The sequence below is a fragment of the Rutilus rutilus genome, assembly GCF_951802725.1.
Source record: "Rutilus rutilus genome assembly, chromosome: 25".
NCBI classification, from domain to species: domain Eukaryota; kingdom Metazoa; phylum Chordata; class Actinopteri; order Cypriniformes; family Leuciscidae; genus Rutilus; species Rutilus rutilus.
The window spans coordinates 21439896-21456795 of NC_140229.1; the positions used below are offsets into that span (position 1 = coordinate 21439896).

At 39.8% G+C, this 16900-nt stretch overlaps 1 protein-coding gene across 1 annotated transcript; it reads right to left on the reverse strand.

Annotated features, from left to right (window-relative positions):
- Positions 1 to 395: 395 nt before the first annotated feature.
- On the reverse strand, positions 396 to 16136 carry LOC311284963 (chondroitin sulfate proteoglycan 4-like). Its single transcript, XM_084400290.1, has 10 exons — positions 15903 to 16136; positions 14180 to 14343; positions 9906 to 13424; positions 9344 to 9817; positions 8992 to 9168; positions 8271 to 8469; positions 8038 to 8169; positions 7590 to 7765; positions 6607 to 6784; positions 396 to 6508 (listed from the first exon to the last, which is right to left on the reverse strand). Exons 1-10 carry the CDS (start codon positions 15985 to 15987, stop codon positions 4416 to 4418), a joined length of 7197 nt encoding a protein of 2398 aa, XP_084256416.1. The 5' UTR covers positions 15988 to 16136; the 3' UTR covers positions 396 to 4415.
- Between the last annotated feature and the right edge of the window lie 764 nt (positions 16137 to 16900).

Below are 16900 nucleotides of genomic sequence, written 5' to 3' on the forward strand. Positions count from 1 at the left end.
TATTAGACCTATTTTCAGGCGCTGCGTCATATCATTACGCCTGCTGCACTCATGGTACAGCCGCACAGTTCCTTGATTATTACGCCGGAATGAGAGTATAGTTCCTAGTCATATAGGCTTAGAAAATCGCAACTTTTCATTTTCCGTCGATCTTAGTACACGGTTTAACTACAGAAGAGTCAAGTTTTAAATAGGAAAAATATTGAAACTCTTTGGTCATTTTGAAAGAAATGCTACTGGACTCATCAGAATCAATGATCTGTGCTAAGCTATGCTAAAAGTGGTACCGTCAGACCCGGAGTTCGGCTGAATGGATTCTAAAACGGTAAAACTCAACTGTTTAACTCTGGGGGAGATGTAAAATGAGCTTATTTCCGAAAAAAGTGGAGTATCCCTTTAATCAATGTAGCGTGTGCACAACGCGCATACACTTTGATTCTCTCATCTACACACAGATGCAGCAGTTATCATTTTTGCAAATCATACATTATTACAATAGATCGATAGATAGATAGATAGACATTTTATTATAAAAGCATACATCTAGCTTACACATTTACCCAAATTATCATACGCCTGTTTAACCTAAGTTAATTTGGGTGTGTTTCTCCATCCCCAACGTCCCTGACGAGAACGTCGGTCTCCTCGGCTGTGAACCGCTCCTGGCGTGCGCCTGGCAAATCCGCCGTTATAATAGGAATCCGCTTTAGAACAAGCGCGCCTGCTCTTAAAGGGAATGTGAGATGTCGCTCTGATTGGTTTATTTCACGTTACGCCCAAACCACATCTATGAATAATGAAGCTACTTCAGACCAACCCCTTTTAGATTTGCGCCGGGCGCAAGAGTCATTTATCCCGCCGGGAAAATAGCAACAGCGCCCAAGACCCGCCCATAAAGTTACTTGCGCTTTGCGCTTGACACTTGCGTTTCAGATCGTTAAAATAGGGCCCTATACATGCATCAAAGTAGACGGAGCAACTTTTCTCTATTTACGGATATGACAAGAGACACACGGGCGAGTGACATATGTATGCAATTTCCTGCGAAAACTATTTATTTAAAATTATTTAAATTTTGTTCATTAAAAAAAAAAAAAAAAAGACCTGTGAAGAACTCACTATTTGTATATAGGCTATTAATATATTAACAATGTAGAGACTATAAAATACAAACTATAAATTAACAATAATAGTTTGCAAATGATTTGTTAAGCACTTTATTACTGTTTACTAATTATAAAATGTTATCGAAAATTTACATTCCCTCTTCTACTTACCGGTAGGCCTTAAAAAAATAATACAATACTGTATTAGGTGATCCTACAATGACATAAGAAATAAACTATTAGGGGCTTTCGCACTAGAGGAACGTTTTCATAGTTCCTATAACTATTGGCGGAAGTACCTGCTTTTTGGCGTGTTTGCACCGCAGAAACTGGGAACAATTTTACAACAATAGGAACTAGACAGTGCGTAAGTGTACGCAAGTTGATGGGCCGAACACAATGCCATACGAAACACCGGCACCAGCCATTTTTAAAAGTTGTGTAAACACAGCTAACAAATACTTACTCCACGATCTAGCATTCATAATGCAACATAAACATACAGAAAGCTAATGTCAACGGCATTTACCTGTCGCCTTTGTCTGCGGCAATGTGTTCTGTTCTCAGCCTCGATGATATCTAGCACTGCAAGTTGTTGTACATTTAGTCTTTTAGCCCTCCTTTTTGCTCTTTAATTTGCATAACTTATACATCTACATACGTCACTTCACAGTTCCTACTAGCAGTGCGAATGCAACCAGGAAAATGGCCCTAGGGGAACATTTAGTTCTCAGGGTCAGCCATGATGGCTAGTTCCTATAACCGAGTTCCTATAACTATGTCGTGAAAGCCCTTATTGTTACTAAATGAAGGCCTAAGTAGAATAGTTACATGTCCGTATTTAATAAAACCAAGAACACTGGATGTAAAAACTTGTGTTATTTGTCCTCTAAAATGTGGCAAAGGATCTTACTGGAGTCTGTGAACTGAATGTAACCATGTTCATTCTATCTGTAGCACAAAAATGATTCTTTGTTATTACAAGGTCAGAATGTTTTGCAGTTATATTTACCATTATCCAAAGTCAGAAACTTTTGTGCAAAAATTGTACCTTTAGCTCGTCACTGGGGTAGCATCCTCAAAGGTGCATGATTGTATCTTATGTACCCCTAAAGCAGGGGTTCCCAAACTTTTTCATTCTAGGACCCACCTAGACAAGTATAATCAATCTCAAGACCCACTTGCACTGGTGCTACCAACTTTCTCAGTTGGTCTCACCAGCATGATTTGGTCGCACCTTTTTTTTTTTTTTGCTACATGCCATGGGATTTATCAATGCATGCTGATGGTCTTAATCTGCATACCCTAGTTTTGCACTGATGTAAAAAGACTGACAGTGACAAGACCTCATGTTAGCAAAATATTTTAAACTTTTAACTCTTAAAAAAACAAACAAAAAAAACATGTATGTTCTTTAATGTTTGATTATAATTTTACCGTCTACCATTAGGAATGGGAAATGATAAGATTTTATCAATAATAATACTCTCTATTCGTTCTGGTGAAATCACAAAACATAATGCACACAAACGTGTCCCTGCTTGATATACAACCACTGATGAACATAATCAGTTTTGATGAGAGAAAAAAACGATACGAGAAAAAAATAACTATACGAGTGCGGATTAGAACCCAGAACTTCCACACGCTAGGCGGAAGTTCTACCACTGGACCATTTAGATACACGTTGGTTAGGTCACGTGGTCGGTTACCGGGTGGGTCAAGGCGCATAGCTGTCTTCGCCACTGAGTTCTCATGGCTGCGTGTTACATGGCCGTACCAGCGGAGACGAGCCTCGAGCATCTTCTCCGTAATCGGCGCTGTTCCCATCCGCTTCCTGACGTCGATGTTCATGACGTGGTGACTATGTGCATGATTATGCTGTATTATTCTACTTGATAAAAACGTATTGCGGCGAGATTATGTGTGCAATAGAACTAGAACAGCTACGTCCGTGTGACTGTTATTCATGCGCAATTGAGCATCCACATCAAAGAGCAGGGCCTCGCATTTCAAGTTCGCACAGGGCCTCGCACCCCATTTCAGACGTCTCCTGAGTTCACTGTTGGAAAGATCAGTTGTTTTAGCCATTCATTAAAATGAATCGTTCAAAGGAGTCATTAGTTCGCAAATTGGACGTGTCATGCGCGTTGTGTGATTATCCCAGCAGTTAGGACATGGACATCCAAGATTTGTGTCAACACAGAAAACATTTCATCACTGGATAGTTTTTTTCATTTAATTAAAGTGTTGTTTTATGTCAGCTGAATGTCTGGGACGCTTTTCAGAGACGATAAGGCAACAACTTATTTAGCACAATTCACACCCAGCGGTAATTAAGGAAAAAAAAAATCTCCGAATGCTCCACATGAAACTGTGATCTTCCGACCTTTTACCACCGTGTCGATTTATTTTGATTAATATGTGCGAGGGAGAGAGAGCAAGACAGCGCTTAGTTTGGAGACGGTGAAGTCTTGTTTACACTTTCGAATGGCTCCGAAGAGAGAGAGAGAGCGCGCGCGCGACCGGGTCTCTCTCTCTCTGCTCGTTCTTTCAGTTAAACATGCACTCTGTCACAAGCGCAGCAGTTCATCTACATTACTCACCGATCAAATAAGACTTTGGCGGGACAAAAATTCACTTTGGCGGGCGCTAAAACTCACTTTAGAGTCGTTTGGTCATTAATCGGACTGGTTTTGTTTCACTCATCGTAACGTAACTTTAGCTGCAGCTAAGTGCCTTTGTGCGACCCACCTTTTCTCACTGTGTGACCCACAAGTGGGTCGCGACCCACAGTTTGAAAACCACTGCCCTAAAGGATGCATATAGTACCTAAATGTGCAAATAGTGTTAGAGGAGGTACAAAAGTGTACCTTTGATGGTACTGCCCCAGTGACGAGCTAAAGGTAAAATTTTTGCATAAAAGTTTCTGACTTTGCATAATGGTAAATATAACCGCACAACATTCTGACTTTTTCTGATTATCTGTGTTTTGTAAGTAACAAAACATCAAAACTACAAAAATATCTAAGCTGTGGCGGGACAGAAATTGGACTTACATCAAAAATGAAATTTGGCGATCTTTCCCTTGACACTAAGCCAAGAGACCTTCAGTCTATAAGGTTAAAATCCAAATGTCAACAATAGTATAAGTAGACATTTTCTCAGTTTCTCGGTGTATGGTATGAAACTTCAAAACATACTTTCTTCTGCCAGTAACGCTAAGAGTTGGCTCTGATGATGGTCATGCACAATGATAGTTTACAAAATCGGTTCAAGCAACATCTGGATGTGATAAAATGAGTTGAATCAAACCCAGTACTGGTTTTGTTTAAGGGGTGGTGTTGCTGGTGTACACTGCTGGGCGGAATCAGGGTCAAGTGGACTCCATGTGCAAAGGAGAAATGGAGACACAGTTCTTTCAATCGCTGGCACCAAGGCTGCATCATGTACTTCCTCTAAAACGGGGCTGTCAGGGAAGCTTGGAGTGAGTGGGGTTACTATAACCGAAGGAACAGTGAGACTTCTCTCAGGCTGACCCAGATATGGGCCTCTGGCTAAAATATCTTCATCAGGGTTCCCAGTCAAAGCCTGTATCATTGCGGGGTGGGCCCGCTTTTCCCTCCGGTGCCGGAAGACAAGAATAAGAACCACAAGAATGACAATCAGGAGGAGGCAGGCCAGAAGAGGCAGGATGATGAGCAGGGGATCAGATGCAGGTCTTGGTAAAGACTCCATCCTCACTAATGTATTTTTGGGGGAGGGGTCCAACTTGCCCATCGTGGTACGGGGCACATGAGGGACCGTTGATCTGCTTCGTGTGTGGTTTCCCCAGCGGTTTCGGGGTTTCAGCTTTGAAGCAGTCCTGTGTGGTCTTGTTGTTGGATCCAAGTGAGATGGAGGGTACATGGGTGACATAGCATTTGTTGTTCTGTTGAAAGTCGGCAGCTTGGTCGGCTCTAAAAGTAAATGCTTCCCTGTAATGGGGTCATAAGGTATTACTAAATACACAAATTCGCCCATGGCAGGCTGAACATTGGCTGCCTTCAAAAGGAAAACAAATGAGTCATTAAGTGGATGGACTGCTGTGACATTGTACCTGGCTGCTGTTGTGTTGCCATAATTGGTTTGGAAATTGATGTTTTCCTCTATGGCAACTCTGCCCTGTTCCACATCCCTGAATGTGAAGGACTCGAGCGAGCGAGAGGCTCCTCCAAGGTCAAATGTCACTTTGACTAGCTTGCCATGTTTCGGCGGCTCAAGGATTTCAAAGATGGGATCGCTAGCACTAAGGGAGGCCAATTCTGTTGCATCAAGGACGTCCTTTCTTAGCTTCACTGGGATACCATCTGGGATCCTAACATGCTCTCCAAGGTGGATCAGTGGCCTGACTGTGATGTTTACCACCTGGTTGGTCAGGTTACTCTCAGATGTGAAGACCGTGAACTCAAAGCTGTCTTGAAAGGACGAAAGGTCAGTCATGTTATAAAATAATCTGCCAGTGTGAAGGTCCTCTTGGTCAAAGTGTGTGACCGGCTCTTCCATAACCATGACACACCCATGACTTGGAGGGCCTGTAACTAAATACTTAATGGATGCATCTTTCTCATTGGTCACTGCAGCCAGATGTTCGAATGTCAAAGTCACTGTGGTCTGACCTTGCAACAGAGTCAGTCCGGTGTTGTTGGCCACACTGATGGTGATATTCTCTACCTCTACACTAAAGAGCTTGTAGAGTGGTCTGTGGAATCCATCAGTTATACTTAAGTAGATGACCCCTGATGAGGGTTCCCCATTTTGAACAAAGTGCACCCTTCCTTGATTTACATCAGCCTGGGTAAAAGTGATAGCAGACTTATTGAGTTGACCCTCCAAAGCAAGGAAGCCATTTTTAGGCTTGCTGATTACCGTATAATAAAGCTCCTCAGGTGGAGTGTCTTGGTCCTCCACATAAAGGTTCTCAGTGTGCAAGGTCACAGTGTCCCCTTTGACCACTTTGAGTCTAGGGGATCCCGTCTTGAGCACAGGAGGCCGGTCGTTAACAGGGGTCACAGTAATATTAAATATTCCTGATACTACATAGTCTGCATTCTTGGGTCGTTGAGCAAGCTTTCCTTTGGGGTTTAGCCACACATCAAAAGTGAAGTTATCATGAGTGGTCTCAGAGTCATCATGTACATAAATAACTCCATGCTTGTGGAGGTTGAATTGGGAGAACTTTGGTCTTTCATGTGTCAGGTTCTTTTCGCCTACAACAATTGTACCGTGGAGGGGTGGAGAGGTGATTTCGTACCAGACCTCATAGAAATTACGTTCCTCTTCTTCTAACTTTCCCAAAAGGTTGGAGGCATCCAATTTTGATTTATCTACGAGAACACTACTACCCTCAGCGACAACAGCCCCTGAATAATGAAAATGAAGTTGTTAGTGTAGAGATACTATATTAATTGTGTTCAATTTGTTTATCAAATAAACATCACGAGAAGTCAGAAAGCATTACCAGTATTTGTCAAGAGTGCACTCCTATGCTCCGGGCCAATATTTTCATAAGAGATGTGGATATTAAAGGTGTGAGCATGGAGGGATGCTGGGGGGCATGATGCAGTGAAGGTGAAGGAATCTGTAGCGGTCCAGGCAACGGGTTTAGTCTGTGCATACAGCACAGCACGTTCTTTCACCTAAAATAATAGAGGTAATTAAGCTTATTTATAAATTAGAATGATCGGTAACACTTTAGTTTAGGGTCCAATTCTCACTATTAACGAGTCGCTAATTATCCTTCATATTACTAGGATATTGGCTGTTTATTACTACTTATAACGCACATATTAATAACTTATTCTGTATGACCATATTCTACATCCCTTAACCCTGCCCGATACCTAAACTTAACAACTACCTTACTAACTATTAATTAGCAGTAATTAGGGGTTTATTGAGGCAAAAGTCATAGTTTATAGTTAGTTAATAGTGAGAATTGGACCCTAATATAAAGTGTGACCGAATGATCACATAAATGCTATTTAATATCACATTTCACATATTTGTTATCACATTTTTAGTGTGAATTAAGTATGTTAATATTTAAATTTTAAATATTTAGATATGCTAATTATGTTAAAGAGCCATATTTTAAATAAATGTTTTGAATTTCACTCAAACGGTTGGCTCGGCTAATATGCACAAGAGTGATGAAAAAAAAAATGTGGCCCATGTTGCAATACCACAATACAATTTTTGTCTGAATTTTATATTATGCTCAAATAGTGTTACATGAAATTTTATTTTGACAAAAGCATGCTTAAAACCATACATATCTTCAAAATATATATGCAGGATGACATCTGTAGTAGAGCATTTGCTGGTCCCTGAAATGTCAAAACTTAGCAGAATACACTTGCTCAAATCTTAGCGATGCGCCTATCATATTTTTTAAAAGACGTACACATTTAAACAAAACTCAGGAGCAGATTTAATAAATACCATGTTTTGGGTGAAGGAGGCGATTTCTTGTGTGGAATTTTCTGCTCGTTTCCACATTAGGCTTCCAAATTTTGGATGTGAGGTCACGGTGTAAGTGATGGTGCGATTCCCATAAATATCATCATAGTCATTTGTGATTATCAGCAGCTCATCTTCAGAAATTAACTTTGAAGAACCTGTGGAAAGGATACATGGATTAAATCCTTTACATCATACAGAAAACGGGACCATTACTGTTTCAAAGAATAGGCTAGTCTGAGCTTCACGCAACCCAGTCCAGCTGCTGCATGTCCTTAGGCTATCTCTTCGTGTGAAAGACACCCTCGCTAACCACTTCCTACTAAAAAGTGTAACCACAATTTTCACTGGTATAAAATGGCACTTGAGTTTAAGTTGAAGAAAGAAGAAATACGGATATTGGTTTCTTTAAAGCACTATAAAAATGAACCTGGGAAAACTTTAAGTTCTTGATTTTTCTCTAAGCTGATGACCAGAGATTGGGCTGTGACACTGAAGATTTTCCTTGGAGCAAAGTTCACTCCATCATTGACTTGAAAGTGAAATCCTCCTGACAAGGCACCTGTTGAAACATAAATACCACAAACCTACTGAGAGATCAAGCAAAATGGCTTATCAAATCTTATGGGCAGTTCTGAAAGGCACTTTAAAATGTAAACTAACCACTATGTACAAAGACCAGCTGGCCATGATTGATATGCTCTTGGGTGAAGTTCAGAACGGGCCTTGAGGGGGCGCTCTTCAGGGCTAGATGCCCATTACTAGGTGGAGTGATGATGAATTCTAGGCTCTCAGGAGGAGAATCTGGATCCTCAGCACTGAGGTCCTCAGTGGTTATCTCTGTCACAGAACCTTCCCACACCTAGTAACATAAACATGATGCTGTCAGTTTTGGCCATGTTTTGTCAAGTGAGGTTTAACATTTTTCACTAGAAACAGTTTTTATTTATTTATTTATTTTACAGCAGAAGCCATTTTAGAATGTGTTTACTGAGCCTCCTGCTGGTGACAGTGGGCGTCTGCAGATTAGTCCTGCTCACAGTTTATGCTGTTTTAACCAATGTTCTTTAAATAATCTTTCCATGATGGAAATAGAAAAATATGCCAGATTTTAGTCAGATATTAGATATTAGTAAAATGTTTGTGAAAATGCACAAATTTGTCAGGTCTGTGGGAAGGAGATCACCCAGGTTAAAGTCATGGTTTACTTTGTGTGTGTGTGTGTTTTATTTTTGTTTAATATAATTTAATTAAACCATTTAAGTAAACAATTGAAGTTCACAATTAAATACTGTATAAATAGATGAGAAATGGTTAGTAAGTGCAATACAGTTATCTTTGTAGTGCAGAATTAGTACAAATTAGTTTCAGGGGGAAATCTCACCTTGAGGATCCTGTTGACAGTTACAACTGGAGGTTCATCATTTATGGGAGTTACATTGACATAAATCACAAAAGGCAAGCTTTGCTTCCGGATATCTGTATCATTGGCCACGACTGTAAAATTATCAGCCATGGTCTCACTTCCGTCATGGACATAGAATATGAACCCCTGTTCAGCCTGTGGCAAAGGAAAAAAAAGTATACAATGCAGTTCTTTAACAATATTTATAATAAAGATTAGTACAAAGACATATTTGCTTAAACAGTGCTGTTTACAACATATTTTTAAACGATTGCCTTATGGGAGTGAAGAGAGACAAAGTAAACAAGTGGAGAGAGTGAAAAGAACTCACTTGAGCCCTTGTGAAAGAAGGAATGGGAACACCAGGGATCCTTGAGTGTTCAATCCGGCCATGATGAGGCCCCTCAGTTACAAGATAGAAGATTTGGAGTCCATGAAAGTGTTTGTTAACAACTTTGATGATATCCTGACTGAGAGCTTTAGAAGAGCCCTCTATCAGAGTCATATTGGACACCTCTAGAGGGATGTGCAAGGGGATAATATCCACAACGACTACAAGATCATGGATTGTTAGAACGCCATTGGTTACGTCAAGTGAGAAAGAGTCATTAATATATCCATGGTCTGTTTGAACATACTGAACATGCCCTTTATTGATATCATCCTGTGAAAAGCTTTGGATGGGATTCTCCTTACTGCCGTGGTAATGATCTTCTTCTACCATAGATATCCGCAGAAAACCATGAGCGGGTGCCAACTTCACAGTATACACAATCTCATAAGGTTTGTTATCCTCATGAATAACCTGAAACAGACCAAATGAGAATATCAAATAGATAGTCTGTATTCATAACCAAGTTGTCTGAAAATTACTTTAATAAAGCAAAACTAACCTGGAGAACGTCTTTGTTGATTTTGACAGGTTTTACTTCCTCCACCAAGACTGGGTTATTGTGAATGACCTTTGGGGGCTGCTGATGACTTTCAAGGTACACCCTAACTGCCACACTCACATCCAGATGCAGGCTTTTCACCTTACAGGTGAAGTTAAAAAAGTCCTCCTGTGTTTCGCTGTCATCATGATGATACATTACATGACCCATCTTCAAGTCATGTTGTGTGAAAGTATCTGCCTTAATACCATTGCATTGAAGAGTCCCATGTCTTGGTGGTAGAAAAACCTCAAATACCACTTCTTCATCATGCCTGACATCCATATTAGTGGAAATACTGAAATTAGCTACTTTTAAAATGGCCACCTGGCCTTTCTGGACCAAAATACCTGTGTTGTTGTCCACCTTAACGTATGGATCCTGGGCCGACACTTCAAGTAGTGTTGATGTATAGTGCTTGCCATCTGATATGAAGAGGACACAGCGGCCTAAACTCACTCCTTTGTGAATGAACAGCACTCTCTTCTCTTCTAAGTCCTTCTGATGGAATTGATAAAGCTTGTGTGTGGTGTCATTTACCAGGACTAACTCCCCCATGGGGATCTTTCGTCTGGTATAAAGCAAATCTTCATCATCAAAGTCTGTGTCAGCATCATGGTAGCACAAGTCTTCCAGTGTAAGTAAGCGCTGGCTGTCACGCACCACATGGAAAACTTTATCCACAACACGGACGGGTTTCTCGTCATTAACCAACTGGATGGAAATATTAAATGTGCCCTCCGTGCCTGGGGTTTTACTTTTCAGAGAGCCAAAAGAGGCCAGGAATGTAAATGCATCATGCACAGTTTCACTATCATCATGGACATACAAGATGCGTTCCTCCAAAATGTCCTGATTGGTGAACTCTATTATGCTGTCGTTGCTGGAAGAGGAATTAGAGAGGTTTATTTTCTTCAATATCCCATGTTTAGGGCTGCTGGTGACAGTGTAGTGTACTGCTCTGGAGCTGGGTGTCTCTGAGAAAAGCATTGTCTTAGTAATGACCTTGCTCTCCCCTTCCAAGAGAGAAAGTCCATGATTTTTTAAAATGATGAAATGAATATCTGCTTTGATGCTGATTCTGAACTCATGAATCCCTGACATGGCAAATTTCGAGAATACTTGAAAGTGAAACATGTCCCTTGTATCATCCTTTGGCCTTTCTAAGAGCTCATATTGCAACTTGCGATTAGTAATGTCATCTTGGCTAAAGGTAGAGTTCTTTTTTAAAATCTTATTAACGAGAAGAAGATGTCCTCTCCTTGGTAATGTCAACAAACGAATGTGAAGGTCGTTTTCCGAAAGTCTCGCACCTTTGGTGACAACATGGAATTCTTGAGGTGTCAATGTGACTTTGAGTTCACCATCTATCGCTACCTTATTTCTGGTTATTCTGTAACGTATCCAGCGTACTCTAATCAAAAACAACAACTCATCCGTAATGACTGAACCAACTGTGACTTTGCATTTTAAACTGTCAGTGACATTACTTTGCTGCGTACCATGGAAAGTGCTGAGATATCGAAGACGCTCCTTTTCCATAAGTTTCTGCGTGAATGTGCCTGTTTGCTTCCACTGCCCACTTGAATGCAGCCTTTGCAGCTCACCATAGATTGGTGGCACTGTGACGTCATAGCGAATATCCACTGCTTGTTTAGGGACATTCACTTGTACAGCAAGATGTTTGTTACTAATAAGGGTTGCTTCACCTTGGGTTACCTCTACTCCGGTGTTATTGGCAATCTTGTGTTCTAAGGGAACAGCGATGATCCTGAATACCACAGTGTTGCTAACCTTGTCCCCATCACTCACCCTAATAGCCATTCTGGAGTTCTTGACACCTTTGTGGACATAATTCACTTTACCTTGCTCTAGATCACTTAGGGAAAATGAGGTCACTGCCCGGCCTGGGTGTTCTTCTATTTCTAGAAAACCTGAGTCAGCATTCAGGTTTCCAAGCACTGTGAACATCAGGTCTGTGGAGTTAGTGTCAGGGTCGATGGCCCTGAGAACATCTGTGCTCAAACGACGTCTTGAGTGCTCCAGCAGAATGAAGAGACTGCCCTCAGGAAGGCTAAGTTCAGGAGCATCATTGACAGGTGTGATACTGATGTTAAATCTGTGCAGACGGTTCCCTCTGAGATAGCTAGGCATTTCCTTTTTGCTGTTGGTGAAGATGGAAAACATGAAAAAATCATGTAGGTCCTCAGATCCTCCATGGACATACATTACCCTTCGATGCAAGAGGTCCAGCATATTGAAGGTGTTCTCACCCAGATTAGGGTCAACATCCAGTCGGAGTTGCCCATGTACCGGCTGCTCTTCAATGCGAAACATAACCTGCGAATGTCGGATCCCAAGCTTACGGAACTCTAGGTTAATCCTAATGTGTTTAGACTCAAGTGGTGCTCGTCCGCCTTCAAGAACCTCCAAATCCTTGAGTAAAAGAACATTTTTCTTCTCATGCTCAGGTACGACATCTGTCAAATTTTCATAATCCATAGTAATAATTGATGGACTTGTGGTACTGGGTCCAAGCCATTTGTCTGGTTCACAACCAACAGAAATATCCTTGGTGACCAACGCTTTTGGAAGGCCCATCCTTTGGTAATTAACTCTGATATTTCGAAGACAGCCTTTAAACGACCCTCCTCCAATTCGCTTGCCTACCATAGAGAGCAAACCATTCTTGTGGATTTCTGTGTAAGTGCTGATATCAACCCCACCTAAGTACAGAGGCCCTGTAAACTGTAGCGCACTGGCATTTATCCCAAAGCTAGAATTGTGCATCTCCAAACCCAGAGTAAACTGAAGATTCAGAGGAGACAAATAGAGCCGCAAAATGTGCCATGTCCCATCATTGACGACCATAAAGGAACGCAATACTGTCTTAGTTGCACTTATTTTAAGGATAGCAACAAGGTGACCCTTTTGGATCTCCAGGGCAATATAGTCACTTTGGCCTGCAGAGCTGTATAAAAGGATCCCCTCTGAATTTACTGTATGCAATTCACATTCAAATACACCCTCTTGGGGTACGTCCCATGCCGGCAGCGACATGTATGCTTTGGAGCTGAAAAAACTTATTGAATTGTTGACAGTGGCTGAAAACTCTGGGCTGCAACCAAGTGACACTTCATGAATCATTTTGTATCCAGAGTAAGGCCTAAGGGAGGATAGAAGGTTATGCTCATTGAACAAAACCTCATCGACACACCCCCGAAAGCCAGAAGATGTTTTATCTGCTGAGAGGTAGGGTTTTTCCAGATCCCCAACACCACCTACAAAAAGCCCATCTTGGACTTCCAGTTCAAGATCAGGTCCTGGCATCTTAACAGTTGTTATAGAGTTTTTGTCCACAGTCAGCGTGATGTTGGCAAGGTCATGTTGAAGTTCTATTGTATGCCAGGTCAGATCATTCAAGGGTACACCCTTCTCAGAACGAACCGTCCGTTCCCCAGATCCAAGATCAATCCGCACCTGACAGAGATGGACAGAAGATCTTAACAGTAATATAGGAAATCTTCTTTAAAAAGCGAATTATTTCACTCTAAAATTTGCTGGGTTAATTTATTACCCAGACTGCTGGGTTCTGTCTGTTGGGTTATTTTCACAGTGTTGGGTAATTTTGTGTCTCCCATCGATGTAAGTTTCACTGACTGAAATCTTCCTAAATAACTTTAAGGTTTATATTCACTACATGTCAGTATTCCTCAGCATGAAAAGACTTGTCAGCACAGTGATGCAAGTGGAAGTGAATACTTTTTCTGTCTTGAAGCAACAAGAAATCACTTGCCTTTTGTTTTTGCCCGTGGGCATAAAATATCTGTTTTAAGCAGTACTTTACAACTCGGATAAATGTAACTGCCAAGGATGGGTATAAGTTTAAGATCGTTTAGAAGGATACTAATTTGTAAGATTCCAACATAGTTAAGCTGATTCATTTAAACTGATCGCAATATTTCACTATGTAGCTAATCTCAGTCTCTTACAGCAATTAAAAACAGCAATAGTCTACAATAATTGTACAGCATTCTTAAGATAAAACATTGTTTTGCACATTAATCTATATTAGTTAAACTCCATTCTAGCAAATGCATGAGTAACATAAAGGTATTAATATGCAATTAAGAGTTAGAAAACATCAAATTACAGGATGCAATAAAGTGGATATACAGTGTTGTATATGAAGACCTCTTTTCAGTGACATGAATTTGATGCATTTAATTAATCACCTGTACTCTGCCAGAATGCAGTCCCATCCAGAGGAAGTCCGTCTCTCCGGCTGCCAAAAAGAGCAGGGCACTGGGTGCAGAGGTTCGGAACCGTACATGGAAAGACGTCTGACTGGACAACTCAACTGTTTTCAAATGCACAAAACCATCTCCGTAGAACGAAGCTGCAAAGTATTTTGAACTCGCATCAATAGGGATTATATAAAAAAGTTATTTGTGTGTGCTTAATACAGCATACACATAAACATTACACGTTTTTCACATTCTGCACTTTACAACAGTAAGGGCAAAGGTCACATTCCTTAAACAAAATGCCAGATGGTAAGATGTTCTGAAAACAGAGATCCAAATAGCTAATATCTTTCATTGTGAAACATACCTTGCTTTTTGAGAGATATAACACATTAATTATTAACATATTAATTATTATTAATTGCTTCACCATAACTCCATTCACTTTTGTCTGTCCTTATATGTGTGTGAATTATTGCTACATACTGTATGTATCTGAGTTAGACGCTGCTTTTGTCCCGAGTAAATGAAGAGTTTTATCGGCCTGAACAGCTCTGTGACAGCTGTGCCTAAAGCAGTTTAGACTAAGTGCTGTTGTGTCTGCTGCCCTCTAATGCGTTATCAGAATTCAATTAATGCATTTAATGTGCTGAATGCCTTTTAAGAGCTTAATTTCTAGAGCACTGTGTCAAAGGGGTCAATAGGAGTCAATAAGCACAGTGACTGGAGATGAATATGCTTTTCAAAATGCTAACCATAGTAAGTTAGTAGGGGCAGGGAATTAAACGTAATTATTAGATTTTTCCACACGTGAGGGATAGATTGCAAAGGTATCTCCAAGTTACTGCATAAACTAGTCGAGAAACACAGCAGCAGCAAACAATTTTGCTTAAAAACACTGGGTCAAAGTCACATCACAGAAAATGTGTGTTTGTTACATAACTATGAAATGTTCTGTTACACTTTATTTTAAGGTGTCAGTGTTACAGTGTAATTATACATTTGATGACTGAGTAATAACAATTAACTACATGTAATTACTTTAGGCTTAGTTCCATGTAATTATGCATCATTTATATAAACTACAACAGCTATTAATTACACGTAACATAACAAGGACACTGTAAAATAGTGTTACCAAATATTCAATAGAGAAGAAATACACCCATGAAGTCATGAATATATATCTTATATTTGTAAACGCTTGAAAACATTATCTTATCCTTCTATCAATGTTGTTAAGATGTTTAAAAATGCATTACTATCTCTGTTTGGCTTTGGACTGGGAGAGTTCGCTTCCATTCATGCTGCAGGCAAACAAAATGAACTTGGACAGATCGGATTATATCTAATCCCATTTCAGACATGTGTAGAAGTCACTTTGTACAGTGAGGTATTAATTACTGCTTATGTGTCACTACCACCAACTGTGCCGTTTATAACTGATTGTTTACATTTTCTGTAGTTTGCATAAATAAAAATCGTTCCATCTGAACAGAATTAAGACTAGCCTACTTAAATTAAATTAAGTTCTGCTGAGATAAAACTACAAATGTGTGAACTACTGAAAACCACAACAAAATTATATTCGACAAAAGTGTTGTTTTAATTATGAATGGCCCATATTATATTATATTATATTATATTATATTATATTATATTATATTATATTATATTATAAATTTGGGTTTGCTGACAGCCTGACACTCACCTCCGAAAGCTTGTCCACCAGTCAAAGTGAGCAGCACAAAAACGCGCCACAAAAACCTCTGCTCAAAGGCAATGTGAATCCACATGTTTCATAGCACTTCGGTTCAAATGTGATGTCTTATTGATTTAATATTCCCCAAAGTACGTCCATTGTGCGACATTAAATCATGGTTAACTTTAAATCACTGTACCTGCAAGTCTGTCCACTAAACAACGTCACGGGCGTGTGACGGGTTACTCCTCCCTTTATGCATATTCATATAGTAGCTGCTCGTGCCACAGGGGAAACTCAGAAATTGCCCAGACTCCTCAAACAAATTATTCAGCATGTAATGAAACGAAGTGAAATCTTAAAACTGCCAAATCTGTTTTGGTTAGTTTTTGGCATCTATTGATCTGTTAATTTAGGATAGCTCGAGTGATACGGTGAACAATCATAATGATCATAATCATAACCATTTTTCGAGTCACATTTTGTCATTCTGTTTTTATTATGTTTTACTTGAAAATGTTTTAATGTTTTATAATCAATGCATACATTTATAAACAGCAGCATTTATAATTATAAATACCTACATGAATAAATAATCTTATTAGCCTATAGGCTATACATTTATAAGTTTAGTGCACAGAATAGAGATCAATTCAACACATGCGTTTATTGGCGTATGATTTTAGTTTGGTCATAGCATAGCACTATGCAGAAGTCAAAATAGTCTAATAATTTTGACAATGACCACTAGAGGGAGCAATCACACAACATAACCAGAGTAAACATCCATTTACACTGTTTTATTATGATGAGAGTTAAGAAGACTATAATAACATCGTTTCCTAAGCATGAGTGTATGTGGAGTTAATAATGAACAAAGCATAAATTATATTACTGTTTTCTTAATCCATCTGAAATCAGTGATTATCCCCTGTTGCTGTTTACCCTTTACATATCACATCTAAGGTAGATTATAATATCTTCCTCACAGGATTATGGGTATTTTC

Coding starts and splice junctions, on each gene's coding strand:
- LOC311284963 (XM_084400290.1), bottom strand. CDS start 15,987: ATGTGGATTCACATTGCCTTTGAGCAGAGGTTTTTGTGGCGCGTTTTT. Junction 14,344..15,902: donor TGGTGGACAAGCTTTCGGAG/GTGAGTGTCAGG, acceptor AATACTTTGCAG/CTTCGTTCTACGGAGATGGT. Junction 7,766..8,037: donor AGAACTTAAAGTTTTCCCAG/GTTCATTTTTAT, acceptor TCCTTTCCACAG/GTTCTTCAAAGTTAATTTCT.